The sequence below is a fragment of the Leptonychotes weddellii genome, chromosome 4, assembly GCF_054177405.1.
Source record: "Leptonychotes weddellii isolate Sample4059 chromosome 4, ASM5417740v2, whole genome shotgun sequence".
Taxonomy (NCBI): Eukaryota; Metazoa; Chordata; class Mammalia; order Carnivora; family Phocidae; genus Leptonychotes; species Leptonychotes weddellii.
Window position 1 is genome coordinate 24,802,272 of NC_138372.1, and position 16,721 is coordinate 24,818,992.

The 16,721-nt window shown below is 35.3% G+C and overlaps 1 protein-coding gene across 1 annotated transcript in view; it reads left to right on the forward strand.

Annotated features, from left to right (window-relative positions):
* ZMYM4 (zinc finger MYM-type containing 4) overlaps positions 1 to 16,721 on the forward strand; it is a 127,704-nt gene that overhangs the window by 67,536 nt on the left and 43,447 nt on the right. Inside the window, exons 3-5 of the mRNA XM_081816848.1 lie at positions 9,559 to 10,083; positions 11,770 to 11,831; positions 12,184 to 12,354. Of these exons, the coding sequence (XP_081672974.1) occupies positions 9,559 to 10,083; positions 11,770 to 11,831; positions 12,184 to 12,354 (758 nt within the window). The remainder of the gene's footprint in view (positions 1 to 9,558; positions 10,084 to 11,769; positions 11,832 to 12,183; positions 12,355 to 16,721) is intronic.

Genomic DNA, 16,721 nt, shown 5'->3' on the forward strand with positions numbered 1-16,721 from the left:
GTGATGTGTTTTAGTTTTTTTTTTTTTTTTAAAGATTTTATTTATTTATTTGACAGAGAGAGACACAGCGAGAGAGGGAACACAAGCAGGGGGAGTGGGAGAGGGAGAAGCAGGCTTCCCGCCAAGCAGAGAGCCCGATGTGGGGCTCGATCCCAGGACCCTGGGATCATGACCTGAGCTGAAGGCAGACGCTTAACGACTGAGCCACCCAGGCACCCCGATGTGTTTTAGTTTTAATAGACCTTGGACAGTTTTTAGGTACATACTGAATGTATCAATTTTTTAATTTAATTTTATTTATTTATTTGACAGAAAGAGTGCATATGCAGGGGGAGTGGAAGGCAGAGGGAGAGGGAGAAACAGATTCCCCGCTGAGCAGGGAACCTGATGCAGGGGCTCAATTCCAGGACCCTGGGATCATGACCTGAGCCATAGGCAGATGCTTACCTGACTGAACCAAACCGGCACCTCAATTTTTTTTTTTTTAAAGAGAGAGAGTGCGTGAGGGTGGGGAGGGGCAAAGAGAGAGAGAAAGAATCTTTAGCAGACTGTGTTGAGTGGGAGCCTGATGCGAGGCTCGATCTCACTACCCTGAGATCATGACCTGAGCCGAAATCAAGATTCAGTCATTCAGTGGACAGAGCCACCCACGCACCCCTGAATGTATCAATTTGTAATCAAGATTCAGTCATTCAGTGGACAGAGCCACCCACGCACCCCTGAATGTATCAATTTGTAGATATTGCTGCTTTCTTGATCATTATTTTTAGAGCACTGTAAATATCCATGAACATTCAAAAAGTAGTCTATTGTCTTTAGTTGTCCTTAGTGAAGAAGAAATGGTTGTTTTATAAGGTGTTTTATAATGTGCTTTAAAATCACGTTTTTTTTACCTTAATACTGTACAGAGTAGACTATTGAATTTGATAATATGTAACTAATTTCTCTCAGAGGTATTTCACATGTCAGCATTTTTTGGTCACCTTTTAGTAATAAAATCTTTTAATTATAAAATCAAATTGTTCTGAATATTCCCCTGGTTCAAACTATTTTTTTTTCTTATGAGAACAAATAAAAGCAAAAGTTAGTGAAAGTAAGTTCTGTGAATCTCACCTTCGAGTCTCCTTATTGAATGTTTAGAGGTTACAATGGCATACTTGAATAGTTCCACAATAACAACACATAATCAAATGAAAACAAGAAAAGAGAGCTGTAATCTTTAGTTGGGACTTCTTGAGGAAACTCATTCATCTTCATTAGGACTTAACGTAGATTGTTGGTGATTGATCTGGCTTCAGTAAATGGTTCATATCTGGTGTGGTAGGGCATTCATTGGTTCATCTTTGTTGGTAGAAGATTCAGTGGGCTGGGTACTAGTGGGGTGTTTTGTGGAAGAAATTGAACCATCTGATAAGAAGTTTGACTTGATGAATCTAAAGATTGCTTTCAACCTCTGGGTGCAGTGATTTATTATCTGCATAGTTTGTTTATGCCTGGTTCATGAAAAAACTAGAGCCTGTTACTCAAAGTGTGGTCTCTGAATCAGCAATATTAGCATCACCAGGGAGTATGTTAGAACTCAAATTCTGGCTCTCATCCTTGACCTACAGAACCAGAATCTTTGGGGGGTGATGTGGAACTCAGGTGTTGTGGAACTCAGGTATCTATTTCCAATAAGCTCACCAAGAGATTCTGATGGCCAGTAATCATTGATTAAACATTGTTTTAGCTCAGTGATCCTCAAGCATTACTCTGCATTAGAAGCAAAATTTTCTAGGGGTGCTTGTTTTTATTTTGTTTTTAAATTCTTTAAAGTGAGATAAAATTTACATATAACATTGCATTAGTTTTAGATGTACAACATATTGTTTTGCTTTATGTATGTATTGTAAAATGATTACAGCAATAAGTTAACATCCATTGCCAGTTATTTATTTGAAACACCGATAGAAATATATTTTACATGGAGACCTACGTGTGTACAAGCGTTTTTTATAGTATTACTTACTGTCACTCTGAATGTTGTACTTTATTTTCTATTCTAGCCTTTTTTTTTTTTTAAGTCATCTCCACGCCCAACATGGGGCTTGAACTCACAACCCTGAGGTCAAGAGTCATGTGCTCTACTCACTGAGCCAGCCAGGTGCTTCTTCTGTCCTAGCCTATTAAAAAACAATTTCCTGGCTCTGGTTCACTAATGGGCAATAGTGGGGCAGTACCTGCAGGTTGAAAGAACACTGGATTGTTGTATTCTAATTATTATCCCATGTCCATGAAAAGTTTTCTGTTGGTTACCGGCCTGTTAATAGCCAAGATTGGTTTTCAGCTTAGGATCATATATATGAATTACCATTCTTTCTATTACTGTAAGTGTGCCCTAATGAGAATCAGGATCTGTCAATAAGGGCAGAAGCTAGAATGACTGTTGAAAAGCAGCTAGTAGTTTCAGACAAAGCCACATAAATTCATCTGTTGATGAATTGCATGTTTACGAAGAGTCAGTTATTTCCAAACCCATTTCTTTTAGTTGTACTTGTCATTGTAATTATATGATTTTAATTGTTTTTACACTAATGAAATTTACTCTGAAAAGCAAGTTGTTTCTGTGAATAATTTGAATGCTTTGGAAAAACTTAGTTGGTAAGTCAGTAAAAATATGGAGGTGCAAATGTCTTTATTTTGTTATTCCACTTTAAAGAAACCAAAATTGCAATCATGAACTTTGCGTTATGGGTGGGACTTGCAAGAAGGAACTCAAATTTACATGCACCTTTTGCAAGTCTTGGTTGATCATCAAATGATTGGCCAATGTGTCTTTATAGATCCCAAATAAAAATAATTGTTTTATTTTTTAATGATTCCTGGCTTTATTGGATTTTAACTGTTAAACTACATTCTTGATCTTATAGTTCAGTAAGGCTTTTATTACTAAGGAAATTGTATTTTATTGAGTAACAATCATCTCTCAGAAATATCTCAGTGACAATATGCTAATTTAACCTTTTATTTAAAATGAACCAAGATTACCTCGTTTTAACCTTTTGTTACTTGTTTTACATTCTTCAGTTTGTTTTGTTTTCTTTTGATTTTTTTTAATATAAGAGAGAAAAGGAACCTCAGAATTGTTAGAGAACCATGATTTCTAAGTTAAAATTATAATTAATCTTACTTTATTTCTGAAAATTCTGCTTTGATTAAAAGCAAAAATATATGAAGGCATTAAGTAATACATTGGCAATGAAAGTAACAGCCCTTTTGTAATGTTCATTTATGTGTTTATTGGATTTCTTAGTTCATTTTAAGGTATGTTGATTCTTAGGTAGAAATATCAGTATACCTCTTAAAGCAGAGATTAAGCAGGAAGACCAGGAATAAAAGCTGACCTGGCATCATGAAATTTACTTGCAGTATCAAACAAAAATATTGTACTTAAATTGCTTAAAATAACTTTCATTCTCCTTTCACTAAGTTTTACAACTTACTTCCATTTAACACATGTACTCCTTTCATCCTTTACAAAGGAAGTTTATGTACTGATCACATCCTCTGCTGCCCATAGATTTTCCTTCTGAACTCATTAGTTATTCCCTCTTTACTGGATCATTCCCATGGGCATACTGCAAGCTGTAATATTCTTAAAAAAAAAAACAAAAACACAACAACTCACCAGAAAGTAAAAAAATAACAAGGAAAACAAAAACAAAAATACGAAGTCAGAAAAAGTCTTCCCTGCAGATTATAATCCAGTTTCTGCTTATTTTCTTTAATTTAGAGCAAAATTCTTTTGGAGAGTTGTCTGTGCTTAAGGTTCCCCACTTCTGTCTTCTCCGTCTCTGTTGGGATCACCCCACTCCAGCTTGTACACTCATTTTTCCACTGATAAAGCTCTTTTCAAGTTAGAAGTTCATTTCCACTTTACCAGTATTAATAATCATTCCCAGTCTTCATTTTATGTGTTATCTCAACAGCATTTGTTACGGTTGGCCACTCCTTTCTTGTTGAAATACTGTCCTTCACTTAGTTTCTTTGACATCAGTCACCTAGTTTTCCTCTTGCCTCATTGGCTGTTGCATCTTAGTTCCTTTTCCTGATTCCTTCTTTCTACCAGATTTCCAAATGTTGAAGAGGACTCTTTAGCTCTTTTCCATCCATAGTAAATAAATTTGCTAGGTGTTCTCATCTAGTCCCATTAATTTTAAGTACCATCTCTTCACTGATTCCCAAATATATGTCATTTCTTGGCAAGAGTCTCTTTAATTCCTTTTTAATGTATCTCCAGTTGAAGATTTAATAAAGTTCTCAAAATTAACAGGCCCAAGACCAAGTTACCCCTTCCTGTCTGTTCCTCCTTTAGTGTTCCCATCTCAAGAAATGATACCCTGTTGTGTTAACCTTTGCTTCTTTCATATCCAGCTTCTTATATACTGGGAGATGCCATTAACCTTTAAAACATACCCAAATCTGGGGTGCCTGGGTGGCTCAGTCGTTAAGCGTCTGCCTTTCGCTCAGGTCATGATCCCAGGGTCCTGGGATTGAGCCCCGCATCAGGCTCCCTGCTTAGCAGGAAGCCTGCTTCTCCCTCTCCCACTCCCCCTGCTTGTGTTCCCTCTCTCGCTGTATCTCTCACTGTCAAATAAATAAAATCTTTAAAAAATAAATAAATAAAAATGAAAAAATAAAATATACCCAAATCTGACTGTTTCTCCCCACATTCACCATTACTATCCTGGTCTTAGTCACCAGTTTTTCCTTGGATTATTGCAGTAGTCTCCTAACTGTTCTTCCTGCTTCTGTTCTTCATTCCCTGTAACATTTAACAGCCTTAAAGAAGTCATACAGAAGCTAGGGTGATCCTTGTAAAATATAAATCATGTTAATCCCTCTTCAGGATCTTTTAATGACTTTCTTTCACACTTGAATATATTGTATTTTTTCCTGTGGTCTGCAAATTCATAATAGACCTATCGTCTGGCTTTTTCTCTCTTCTCATTTTTTAGTACTCTTCCTCTCACTCATTTAGTTCCAGCCATATGGTCCTTGCTTTTCCTAACATATGCCAAGCATGTTCACAGTGTCTAACAGCTAGCAGTCTTCCATGAGAAATTTATGCTTTCAAGTGTTTCACTAGCTTCTGTGATCCCCAAATAAATGTAGTGTCATGTTTTGTTCTGTAGATTTAGGCTCTGAAAAACAGAAGCTATTTCTTTTGATTATTTGGGCCTCAAGGATGAGTAGAATTCTTGTCCAGTTAATTACGTAACTTAATATAACTAGTACTTACGTTTTAACCTCATAAAGATTTGTTTAGCCTACAGATTTCTTGGGTGATAACTAGCAAAATTTCAAATTCAAATTAGATGCTTTGTTAGAAATTGCTGTCTCTGAGGAAGCTTTAAATCTCAAGTGCATTTTCAAATAAGGATAAAAAATTTGTTTTTAATATATGATAGATACATGTGCTTCAAAATTCAAAAGATACAAAAGGTGTGCTTTGAAAAGTTGGTGTTTCTGTTTTCTAGCTACCCAATTATGATATTCATAGAAAACCAATGAAAGATATTTTTATGTATAAATAATTATATACACACATAATTTTTTGAAAAATATATCAGTGATAGCCTAATATGTATATATATTTGTCACTTAGATATTTTTACTTAATTAACCTGGGAAACTCATATAAAGCTACCTCGTTCTCTTTATGACCACATAATATAATATTGTAGGTGTGTATTGTAATTAATTTAGCCTCATTGATGAATAGATAGACTGTTTCCAGTCTTTGCTGCTATAAATGTTTTTTCATAGTACTCTTACAAGATTTTATCTATAGGACTAATAAAACATTATGTTAACTGTACTGGAATTAAAAAATGAATGAAGATTATATCTGTAGGATACAGTCTTAGAAGTTGAAATGCTGGCTCAAAGGTATGTGTATTTAAAGTATCATAAATATCGCCTGGTTCTTTATTAGGATTGTACTAGTTTATACTCCTACCAATTTGACTGTAGCAGTTGGCAAACTTTTTCTTTCAAGGGCCAGATAGTAAATATTTTAGGCTTTGCAGCTCACATATGGTCTATGTCACAAACTCTTCTTCGTATATATTTTTTGGCTTTGGGCCAGTGTCTGGCAGCTTTGGCCTATATCATAGCTGCCAGGCTGTTATCAAAACCTTTTGTCATTACCAACTTGCTATGTGAACATGGTATCTCATTGAATTATTAATTTGCATTTCACTTATAAGCATAGCTCATCCTTCATGTTTCCTTTCCTGTGAAATGTTCATTCAAATCCTTTTATATGTGTATTTGGTTGTTTGTATTTTTATTGAGGTATAAGAATCTTAATCTTTTATTCATTAGAGAAATGACCCTTTGTCATAGAATATATGATAAAGTCTTTTCAACCAGTTTATCTTTAATCTTTTGGTTTGCTTTGTGTTTTCTTCTCCTTAGGAATTTTTTTTTTTTTTTTAGGATTTATTTATTTTAGAGAGAGAGCGAGACAGTACATGAGTGGGAGGAGGGGCAGAGGGAGAGGGAGAGAGAGAAGCAGAGCATGGAGCCCGACGTGGGGATCAATCCCATGACCGTGAGATCATGACTGGAGCCGAAATCAAGAGTTGGACACTCAACCAATTGAGCCACCCAGGCACCCCTAGGAATTTTTTCGTCACATTTGATCTGTTGTTGTTTTACTCAATAAATTAGTCTTTTATTCTAGATTTTATGTCATTTTTAGAAAGGCTTTTCCTCAGTTTAAGACTTAAAATAATTTTTCCATTTTTTTATATTAGTATTATGTTTTTTTTTAAGATTTTATTTATTAGAGTGAGAGTGAGAGCACTCGCGAGAGAGCACAGTGGGGGGAGTGGAAGGTACGGGAGAAGTGGGGAGTGGAAGGTACGGGAGAAGCAGACTCCCTGCTGTGCAGGGAGCCTGACATGGGACTTGATCCCAGGACCCTGGGATCATGACCTGAGCTACCCAGGCGCCACCTTAAATACATCTGGAAATTATTTTGACAGGAGTTAAGGATCCCCTTTTTCCAAATGGTACCCTTTTCTCCCAATACCATATCCTGAAGTTAAATGTAGTGATTTTGGAAGTTCCTTGCAATATTACTTTTTACTGTTGACTTCTCATGTACTAATAGAATTTAGATTAAGCTGCTGACCACATGAAATGCATATTCTTTCATCATTAACAGTTACTGAGCATGTGCTATGTGGTCTGGTACTAAGGATAAAATCTTGAGAAGGCTCTAATACCCCTGGCCTTCAGTTGCTTAGTCTGGTGGATTTATCACACCATATGTATGTGTGTGTTTTAATACCCTACTTCTGTATTCATATTTTTCCCTAATTCTTTCTTACTATGAGAATTTTCAAGTAAATAGAATAATTGAAAGAATAGTACATTTAATATCTATAATGTTGTGCATGCTCTTTCATCCCTCCCTGCTGCTCTCTGTAGTATATATGTGGAAGTAAGTTGTAGACATTCCTAGGATTTTAGCATCTGTTGTTTGATTATTATTTAATTAAGTAAAATTATGATTTTATAATTTTATTATTTCCTCCGTTTGTCTGTTTTTCTAGTTCTGAGGAGGGGGAACCATAGCTATCTTATAATCATTTCATCCCTAGAACTTAGTACAGTTCTTACCACAGAGTTGTTTCCTCATAAATATGTGATGAATGAATGAGTACTTTAGGCAGTGGGAAACTGTTGAAGGATTTCAAGGGGAAGGTATAATATGGAATGATTTATGGTTTAGAAAGATAATTCGGTGTCTTTATGGAGGAGGGTAACTTGAGGACTGTTTTTATTTGGACTTTGTATCAGTTCGGACTTGACTGTAAGTAATCCAACTCAAACCAACTTAAACAAAAAAAATTTATCCTGGATCATGGAATCCAAGGAATGATTTGAAGAACCAGCCTCATGAAGGGTTTATTTGGGCTTCGGGAACAAATAAAAACAAGGCTGTTGGTACCATGAATATTTTGTCTTTGCTTCATTCTGTTTTTATTAGGTCCAGTTTGCTTGCTCATGGATCAGTTAATGTAGTTTAGGGATAGGGCTTGCAAGAATATGGTTGCTTCCTAGATGTTCATGTAGATGTCTACAGTAAGAGATGTGGAGTGTTGGAGTGGTGCCATGTGGAGAAGATTAGAGACATATTAAGTAGTACAGTTGACAGAATTTGTCCAGAGGGAAGGAGAATTGGACTGATTCTCTTTTCATGAGCAAACTGCTGGCTTGGTGATGATGTTGATCAAGTGATGGAAATACAAGAAGAGTATGCTTGGAATGGAACATGATGGGCTTGGTTTTAGAAGTACTAAGTTGGAGATCCCTAGGGACTTAGAGGAGCTAGGTGAATGTGGAGATCTGAATCTAGGAAGAAAGGTCTAAGCTAAAGTGCTTAGGAGGTTCACAGCAAAGATGAAAGCTATAGTGGTGAGTTAAACAGTCCCGAATGTATAAAATGGGAAGAGAACTGGCATATTGAGAGCATCAACAGAGGAAGAGGTAATATGAAATAAATTAATAGACTAGTTAGAAAGATAGGAAGAAGTATAGTGTCATAGAAACTAAAAGCCTTTATTCCAGGAGGGATACGCCACCTAAGGATTGAAAAAAATCAGTTGGATTTGACCATTAGGAAATCACTGAAAATCTTAATGAGAGCAGTTCCAATGTGAAGTTGGGACCCAGGTTGCATTAAGTTCAAAGGATTAATGACTGGGAGATGAAGTAGAAACAAACCATTGTAGGCTTTTTCTCTAGAGGTTTGACTGTGAAGGAGAGGTGAATGAGGGCTGGGGAAACAAATAAGGGCCGGGAGGTTTTTTTGTTTTATTTTGGAATGAGAGAGATGTGAACATGTAGTTTCAAACAGTAAATAGTTTTTAAATTTATTCTGGCTTGGATAAATTTTATTCTCTATGTTTAAATATTTACCATTGTAAACATTAACTGCTGTCTTTATTAGAGTTAGACCAGAGACAGTGAGACTTAAGACAAGAGACTTGGGTTCTAATCTCACTTCCCCAGAATAATCACTATAATAATTAAAATTATCACTTATATTCCCTTCTGTGTGTCAGTCACTGTGTTAAAAGGCCTTTTATACATACTATCATTAATCCTCACCACAAATTAATCTCTAAGGTGAGTATTATACTGTTTGATAGATAAACCTGAGAGCTTACTTCTCAGGATCACATAGATTTTTAGTGATCACACTATGATTCCATCATAGATATGTCTGATTCTGAAGTTGGTACTTTTTTTCTGTATCACATTGCCTCCTTTCTAACCTAATATAGCTTATCAAGTTTTAGGTCCCTGTTTCCTTATCTGTCACATTGGATAGTCATATCTGTCACACCTGTATCAAAGTACTAATTGAATAGTGTGCTATTATTTTCTATATTTTGTTTGAAAAGAAAAATTATATATTTGGTTAAGTACCAGACAGACCTTATAAATGTGGTCATCTTTAGCACTATCGTTTGTCTAAACAGTATTTTACTTTTTAAGGTGGTGGTATCATGGATACAGAAATGTCTGAAGATATAGACCACAACTTAACTCCTACCCTTGACAGCATGTCTTATGGAATGCCGAATCAAACAGGATCTGAAAATTCATTGCTGGATGAAGATGATTATTTTTTGAACTCTGGGGATCTTGCAGGAATTCCAGTCGTTGGTAGTGACAATGAGGATGAACAGGATTTTAGTTCAAAGGACAATCTTGTTTCTTCAATTCATACTGATGATAGCTTGGAAGTAGAGAGAAGAGTCACACAGCATGAATCAGACAATGAAAATGAAATACAGATTCAAAATAAATTAAAAAAAGACTTTCCTAAACAGTTTGATCAGGTTTCTGTCTTTAAGTCAATACGGAAAGATTTTAGTCTAGTAAGAGAAAACAGCAAAGAGACATTTTCTGGAAAGGAGAAAAATAGAGACCTAACTTATCATGAACGTGAAAAACGGTTGGATAAACCCCATAAAGAGTTGGATTCAAGGTTGAAAAGCAGTTTTTTTGATAAAGCAGGTAATAATTGTTGGAATAGAGCCATAAAACACAGTAAATAACAACGTACTGATAATAACATAGCTTTTATTACTTGTGATGCTAAGCAAAATATGAACAGTTAAATTCATTGTAAGCTTGTCATTTTTCTTTTATCCTTGTTCTTTGCAGAGTGACTGAATTTCTCCCAGTAACTTTTGGTAATGGTAAAAATGATTGAAAAATAGCTCTAAACCTCATTTCTCCCTCCCCTGGTTGCAATATTTTGATGAGAAGGCAAGATACTCAAGTCACCTGTTCATTTTCTTTGGTTGAACATTGGAACCTGAAGTTGGATTTAACTTCTTTGTGCTGTAAGCACTAATTCAAACTGCTGTCCCACAAATTAGTCCAACTTAGGGAGGGTTTTTCTATTTGATAACATTTCTATTTTATGTTTTAGAAATTTCTTGAGGCCCCCTCTTGAGCCTCTTTGCCCAGTGTACCCCATACTGTAGCTCCAGTTCCATTCTTGAGTATGTCACATATTTTCTTATTTCTTTGCCTTCTTTTCCCCCTGCGATTCCATTTGTCTGTATGTCCTTTTCTTTCTTTGTATATATGCTTGTGAAAGTTCTTCTAGCCAACAGTGCCTAACTCATAAACCTCTTCTACTCTGTAGTCATCCCTAACGTCTCTACATGAAGAATGAATTGTTTATCTATATTTCCATAGCATTTTGTTTATACTTCATTGTTTGTAGTTCTTACAGTATTATACTTCTGTATTTGTTTTGCCTTACTTACCAGCGTAGGAGTTTATTGAGGACCAGATTGTATCTTATTCATCTTTGTATTCTTGGGGCCTAACCTGGTGCAGTGAAAATAGTAATATTTTAATAAATGTTTAATAGATGTGAAGGAAAGCAAGGTATAATATAGCAAACCTTATATTTTTTCTGACAATGCTGGGAAAATATGGTAGAAAGAACAAATCAGTATTATTAAAAAGAACAGTTAGTTTACATATCTATTATGTACCAAGCTATACAAGGTATACTATATTTTTCAATACATATTATTCAATATATATTTTTGATATCCCTACATGGGATAAATTATGAGGGTATTTATCCTCAAGGAACATAATATCTAGTAGTAGAAGGGGTAAATCAAGTAGTAGAAGTGTGAGTGACCAGTTGAATAGCATAAGATTTAATTTATAATTAAAGACAATGGTAGAATTTGTCATAGGGCCATACAAGAAGATTTCTTTCAAAGAATTGAAACAGTGTTTTTGGTATTCTTAGAAAAAAGCTGATTTTTAACTCAGTGGCCAGAGAAGGTTTATGGAGGAGAGGTGGATTTTGAACTGAGCAGAATCTGGAAGACCATATAGGGATTAAGGTAGATAAAGGGGCCTTAGAATGGTATAAGCAGAAATGGGGAAGAAAAAACACAAGTAGTTTTCAGAGCATAGTGACTAAAGTAACCACTTTATTTAGGTTTGAGCAAGGAAAGTGTAAGGTGAGGCTAAAAGTAAGGTGGGGCCAGACTTTTATTTGAGTGAAACTATCTTTTGGGTATTTTTTTGGGACCCATTTCACTCTAATAAGCATCTTTATTGGACAAGAGAGGTGATTATCAAATGATAGCTTTTTAGGTCACTCTTTATAAGATTTGTTATTCATATACATGTGTTTGTTTTGTTTTTTTTTTCTTTCAATAGCTAATCAAGTTGAAGAAACATTACATACCCATTTACCACAAACCCCAGAAACAAACTTTAGGGTAAGTTTTCAGTGTGTATGTAGATTGCTGTAACTGTGGCAAGTGTCAAAGTTTTCTTTATGTCATTTTCTAAACTGTAACTATATGTGTTAGGTAGAGCACTGATTTTTTTAAGAAATTTGCTTTATTATTTGGTAAGGACATCTTTGAAGGTGTTCTGAGAAGCCTCAGCTCTTAGTTTCTTTATTGTATTTGATATTTAGACATAGATCACTTTTACTTTTAGGCGTAGGGACTCTAATGAATAGCCATAGAGTTCTTCATTTCCAATGAGCTTATCTTTGGGTGTTGAACCTGAAGAGGAATAATTTTTAAATCTGAATATTTATTAATCCTTTATATTGTGTTTTAGGATTCCAGCTATCCATTTGCCAATAAAGAATCCATTGGTTCGGAACTGGGGAATTCCTTTGCATCAAATATTAGAATTAAAGAAGAACCTTTGGATGATGAGTATGACAAAGCAATGGCACCACAGCAGGGACTACTAGACAAAATTAAAGATGAACCTGACAATGCTCAAGTAAACATTTCACCTTTACTTTCCCCCTTCTTTTTTGTTCCACACATGAATTACTCATTTGAGAGAGGAAGTTCTTGATTAAGAAGTAAAGTAGTTTGTTGACAGTGTGAGAGTAGACTCTTAATGAAGGTTGAGGTAATTTGAATTATCTTGTGAGAGTAATGCTAAGGAATCAAGAATTATATGAAACTTTTCCTGAGTAGTGATTTAGGCCTTTAATCCACTTTGTTCTTTAATACCACTGTTCTGTGATTTTTACAATTTCAGTGCAAGACTAGGGAAAGTGAGTCTTTAAGGATTTGAGATTGATACAGCAGACATGGTTGTAGGTTTACAGTTGTTCATGAGTTTATGTTGTGATTGAGTTTATATAAGGTAGTAATAAGCCTTTTGCAGTTATTGCTAATGAAGTACACACTCTGTATGGATTTAAGGATTTTGGGGGGGAGGAATTAATGGACAGGTTATCTTTGAAAGAGTTAATTGATTGAAGAACCAATTAATTTGATCAGTGGGTTGAAGGTAGAGGCGGCTTTGATAGGTGAAATGGGATTCCAAATTTTGGATCTGTAATTAATCAGGGTATCAAGTTCTGCTATTTCAAGATTGCTTTGGAGGTAAAAGTTCCAGAGATCCCATAACTGAAGTCCTGAAATCAGTGAAGATATCCATGTAGTTAATGATATTACAGTAGTTGAAATGGAAGAAAAAAGTTCTTTCAGGTGCAGTAATCATTTTGGAGTATACGAAGGGGACTGAGGGATGAGTGCACAAAGTCAGCAGTTATTTGAGGGTGCCTATGTTTTACACAGATGGCATGAATTCAGATGCTGAGAAGTAAAGATAGCATGAATTAGTTATTTCTCTGAAATTACATTTGATCTGGAGAAAGGTTATCTTTCCACATGTTTCTATTGTTTTGGAGGGCTGAGAATGTTAAGACTTCTGTAGAAGAGGTTCTTTCATTCAGATGTCTGTGAGCACAGTTTCTCAACCTTGGCACTATTGACATTTGGGGCCAGATAATTCTTTGTTGCGAGGGGCTGTTCTGGGCATTGTAGTATGTTTAGCAGCATCCTTGGCCTCTACCTACTTGATACCGATAGCACCTCCACCCCCCAGTGTCTCCAGACATTGCCATATGTCCTATGGGGGGGTGGGCAAAACTGCTGTTCAGAACCACTGTTTTATAGTAAGGAGATGGAAGAATAGATACTTTGTATGAATCAGATTGATACTCAGTTAAGCAGGAATTTCTTGGTGCTCAGTGGAAGGTAGCTGTATAGGGTGGTAGTGATGATAAAGCTTTAGGAGCTGGATGGTTATGGGTGTGGTGGCAACACAGAAGATGGCAAAGTAGGAATATGAAAATAGTTAAATGCAAGGTAGATTGAAAGCATGCTAAATGTACTGATAACTTAGGAAACGTTCATGTGGCACTGTATGCTTCAGAAGACCACAAACATATCTGTATACAGGGAAGATTTCCTGTCTCTTTACATGCCCTAATGTGGACATGGGAAATTCAGAAGAAATCATAATACTGGCAGGGATCCAAAGGCATCACTCTTTTCTCTGTATGTGAACCAGTGGCACTTTCTTTAGGATGGAAAGGCAGTTATTGCAAAGACAAAATAAATACCTTCAGGGAAGAGGGCATCAGGAAGGATTATTTGTATTACTTTTTTTTAAAAAACATTCAGTGGTTCCAGTGGTTGGGGAATACCAGTAGGATGGAATTGTTAGAAACACCTACTTTTTATACACTATTCAGAGTGTACTAATGTGTTACAAAATGCCGAATATGAGGTTTCATCATGATTACAGGAAAGAACTTCTCAAAGGCACCTGATTGATTGGACTCTTCGGAACCAAGCAGGAATGTGTATAGGTCCTGGGCATAAGGTCCAGAGGCATTCTTTACCCTGACACTACAACTGAGGCAGTCCCAGCATGTGAGTGGATAAACCTAGGTTTTCTCTAAGAAATCCTTTCTCTTATTACCACATCAATTCTGTAGGATCAGATCTTTTATAATTCTTCTAGAAATCCCTCCAGGAACCTTCTGTTAAACTATAGATACCTGGTCTTTCTTTTCTTTTACCTCTTTCATTTTCCTTTCCCCATTTCCCTCCCCTCTTCTCTCCCTTCTTCATTGTCCTGTTCTTTTAAGGTATTTCTCTACCATGACCATTGGAAACCTGTATTTTTGCTGTTCAATACTGCCTAATGCTTTATCACTCTTACTCATTTCCCATAGACTGGAAAAGGGATTTCCAGTGTATTATTTTAATAGTCTCTAAAACAGTACTGTTAACATAACTTTCATAAAATACTGATAGGTTTAACAGTTGTGGTCAGGCTTTACTCTTGACTATCAATCTCCAGTAGTCTAACTTTTCTCATGATTTAATAAGATCATAGCTGTAGCTCATTGCCCCTTTGTCAAACCTCTTTTGGATTTTCTCTTTGCTTAACTTGTAGTTTTGCTTTCTGCTCACTTCCTAATTCTCCTTTTTACACAATTCATTTTGGTGTCAATTTCGTTACTTTCCATACTTTCTTTACTTTCAAAAGCACCTAAGTGTTGAAATTTGTGCATATATATTTAAAGACTTATACCCATTTGTTCTTGATTATTTCTTCAGTTATGATTTTCTGGGTTCACCAGTTGCCATCCTCCTGCCTCTGTTATTGGCCTTATATCATTTGGCCTTCCAGTTTCATTTCTTTATTCAGATCCCCATTGCATGTTACTATATTTTCTGTAATATTTTTACAGGTATAGATGCTTTTATGTGTACTATGTTGTTTTGTCTTTCTTACATAAGATGGCCATAGTAGGTGATATTAACTCCATTTGTAGATGAGGGAACTGAGGTTCATAAAGGTTAAGTTAGTTACCCAAGGCCATGTGGCCAGGAAGGAGCCCCTATGGGGCCATAATCAAGGTCTTATTATTATCAGTGACAGTCTTTATATAAATAAAAGTTGTTTTCTTTTTTAAAATGCCTAGAGAAGATTTTAAAATAGAAACTTTAAAGAGCCAGGGACCTCACTTTTCCTTTTCCCCTTTTCTATAGGTTCTAAAAGTTTGAAATTCAGTGAATACTACATTAAAGCCATGGTTTTTTTCTCCTTTTTGTTCATAACAAAAGAGCCAATTTTAATCTCGTTAAAGTAAATGAATTAGGATGGGAAAGCAGTTGTCACAATAATGAGTCATATAGTTTTAGAAAGTGGAGTGCGATAATTAAATGTTGGGGCTTTCTTTAGGTATGTCAGATTAACTTAGCCAAAGGTCTGGGTTCTTCGTTTCTATAATACTGTCTTGGGGTACTGATACGGGTCTTCCTTTATGGTAAAGGGAAGGTAAAGCTATTGATAAAGGATTTTTGTTTTGTTTTGACACCTGTTTTTCTGCTTCTGAAAGTCTTTGAGTCATCAGATTTTCACTTCTCAAGTTATTAGTCATTGTTTATAATTAAATGTTTGTAAAGTTAGTCATTATTAGGGGGTTACTGGCAGAAACATGATTCTGCCTTGAAGGCATTCTGGGGTGTATAAGTAGAGTACTTAAGGTACATACTTATTTTACTATGTTACAGAAGTAATAGGTACTTGAGGCTTAAGGAAAAATCAGAAGTTTGGAATAATTGTCATAAACAGTGAGAAAAGGAGCTGACTGGAGACCCTTAAAGTATGCCAATGAGTATTGATTTTAGGGGGAGTTTTCTGAGATGAAAAAAAAATTTTTTTTACTTGAAGTTTGCTTTAATATATAACGTAGGAATGTCAGGATGAGTCAATAATAGGAAATCTTTTAATACATAACTTCAGCTGGTCAAATAAGACTGTATGAATAGATATGTAGATGCAAAAAGACATCTCATGTAATTTACTATGCATTTCTTATAATAGATACTCTTAATCATGGTAAGGAAATATCTGCTTCAGATTAATATCAATCATTAAATTTAAGAGTAAAATGATGGAATCCTGTTAATGATTACTAAACACAAATTACTGGCGTCAGCATTATTATTTAACTCTTGGATTTTCGACCTCGTACATGTTAAAGAAATTAGAAGAAATAGTGGAAAAGGGGAGACAAAATTATCATTTGCTAGTAAGGATTTTTATTAGAGAATTAAGAGAATTCATGAAAGTTCAGTGAAGTAGTTAATTGAATTTTAGTTATATAAAAGAGCAATATTTCTGTAAATCATTGTTTCTCAGATAATATGAAAATATATAGTATTCCTTTTGGCAAAGCAACTTTAAAAAGTACTTATGTCAGATAAAAGACAATTTGATAGAATGGAGAGACTTTTTAAATGTAAGGTGTCAGTGATTCCTAAATTAAG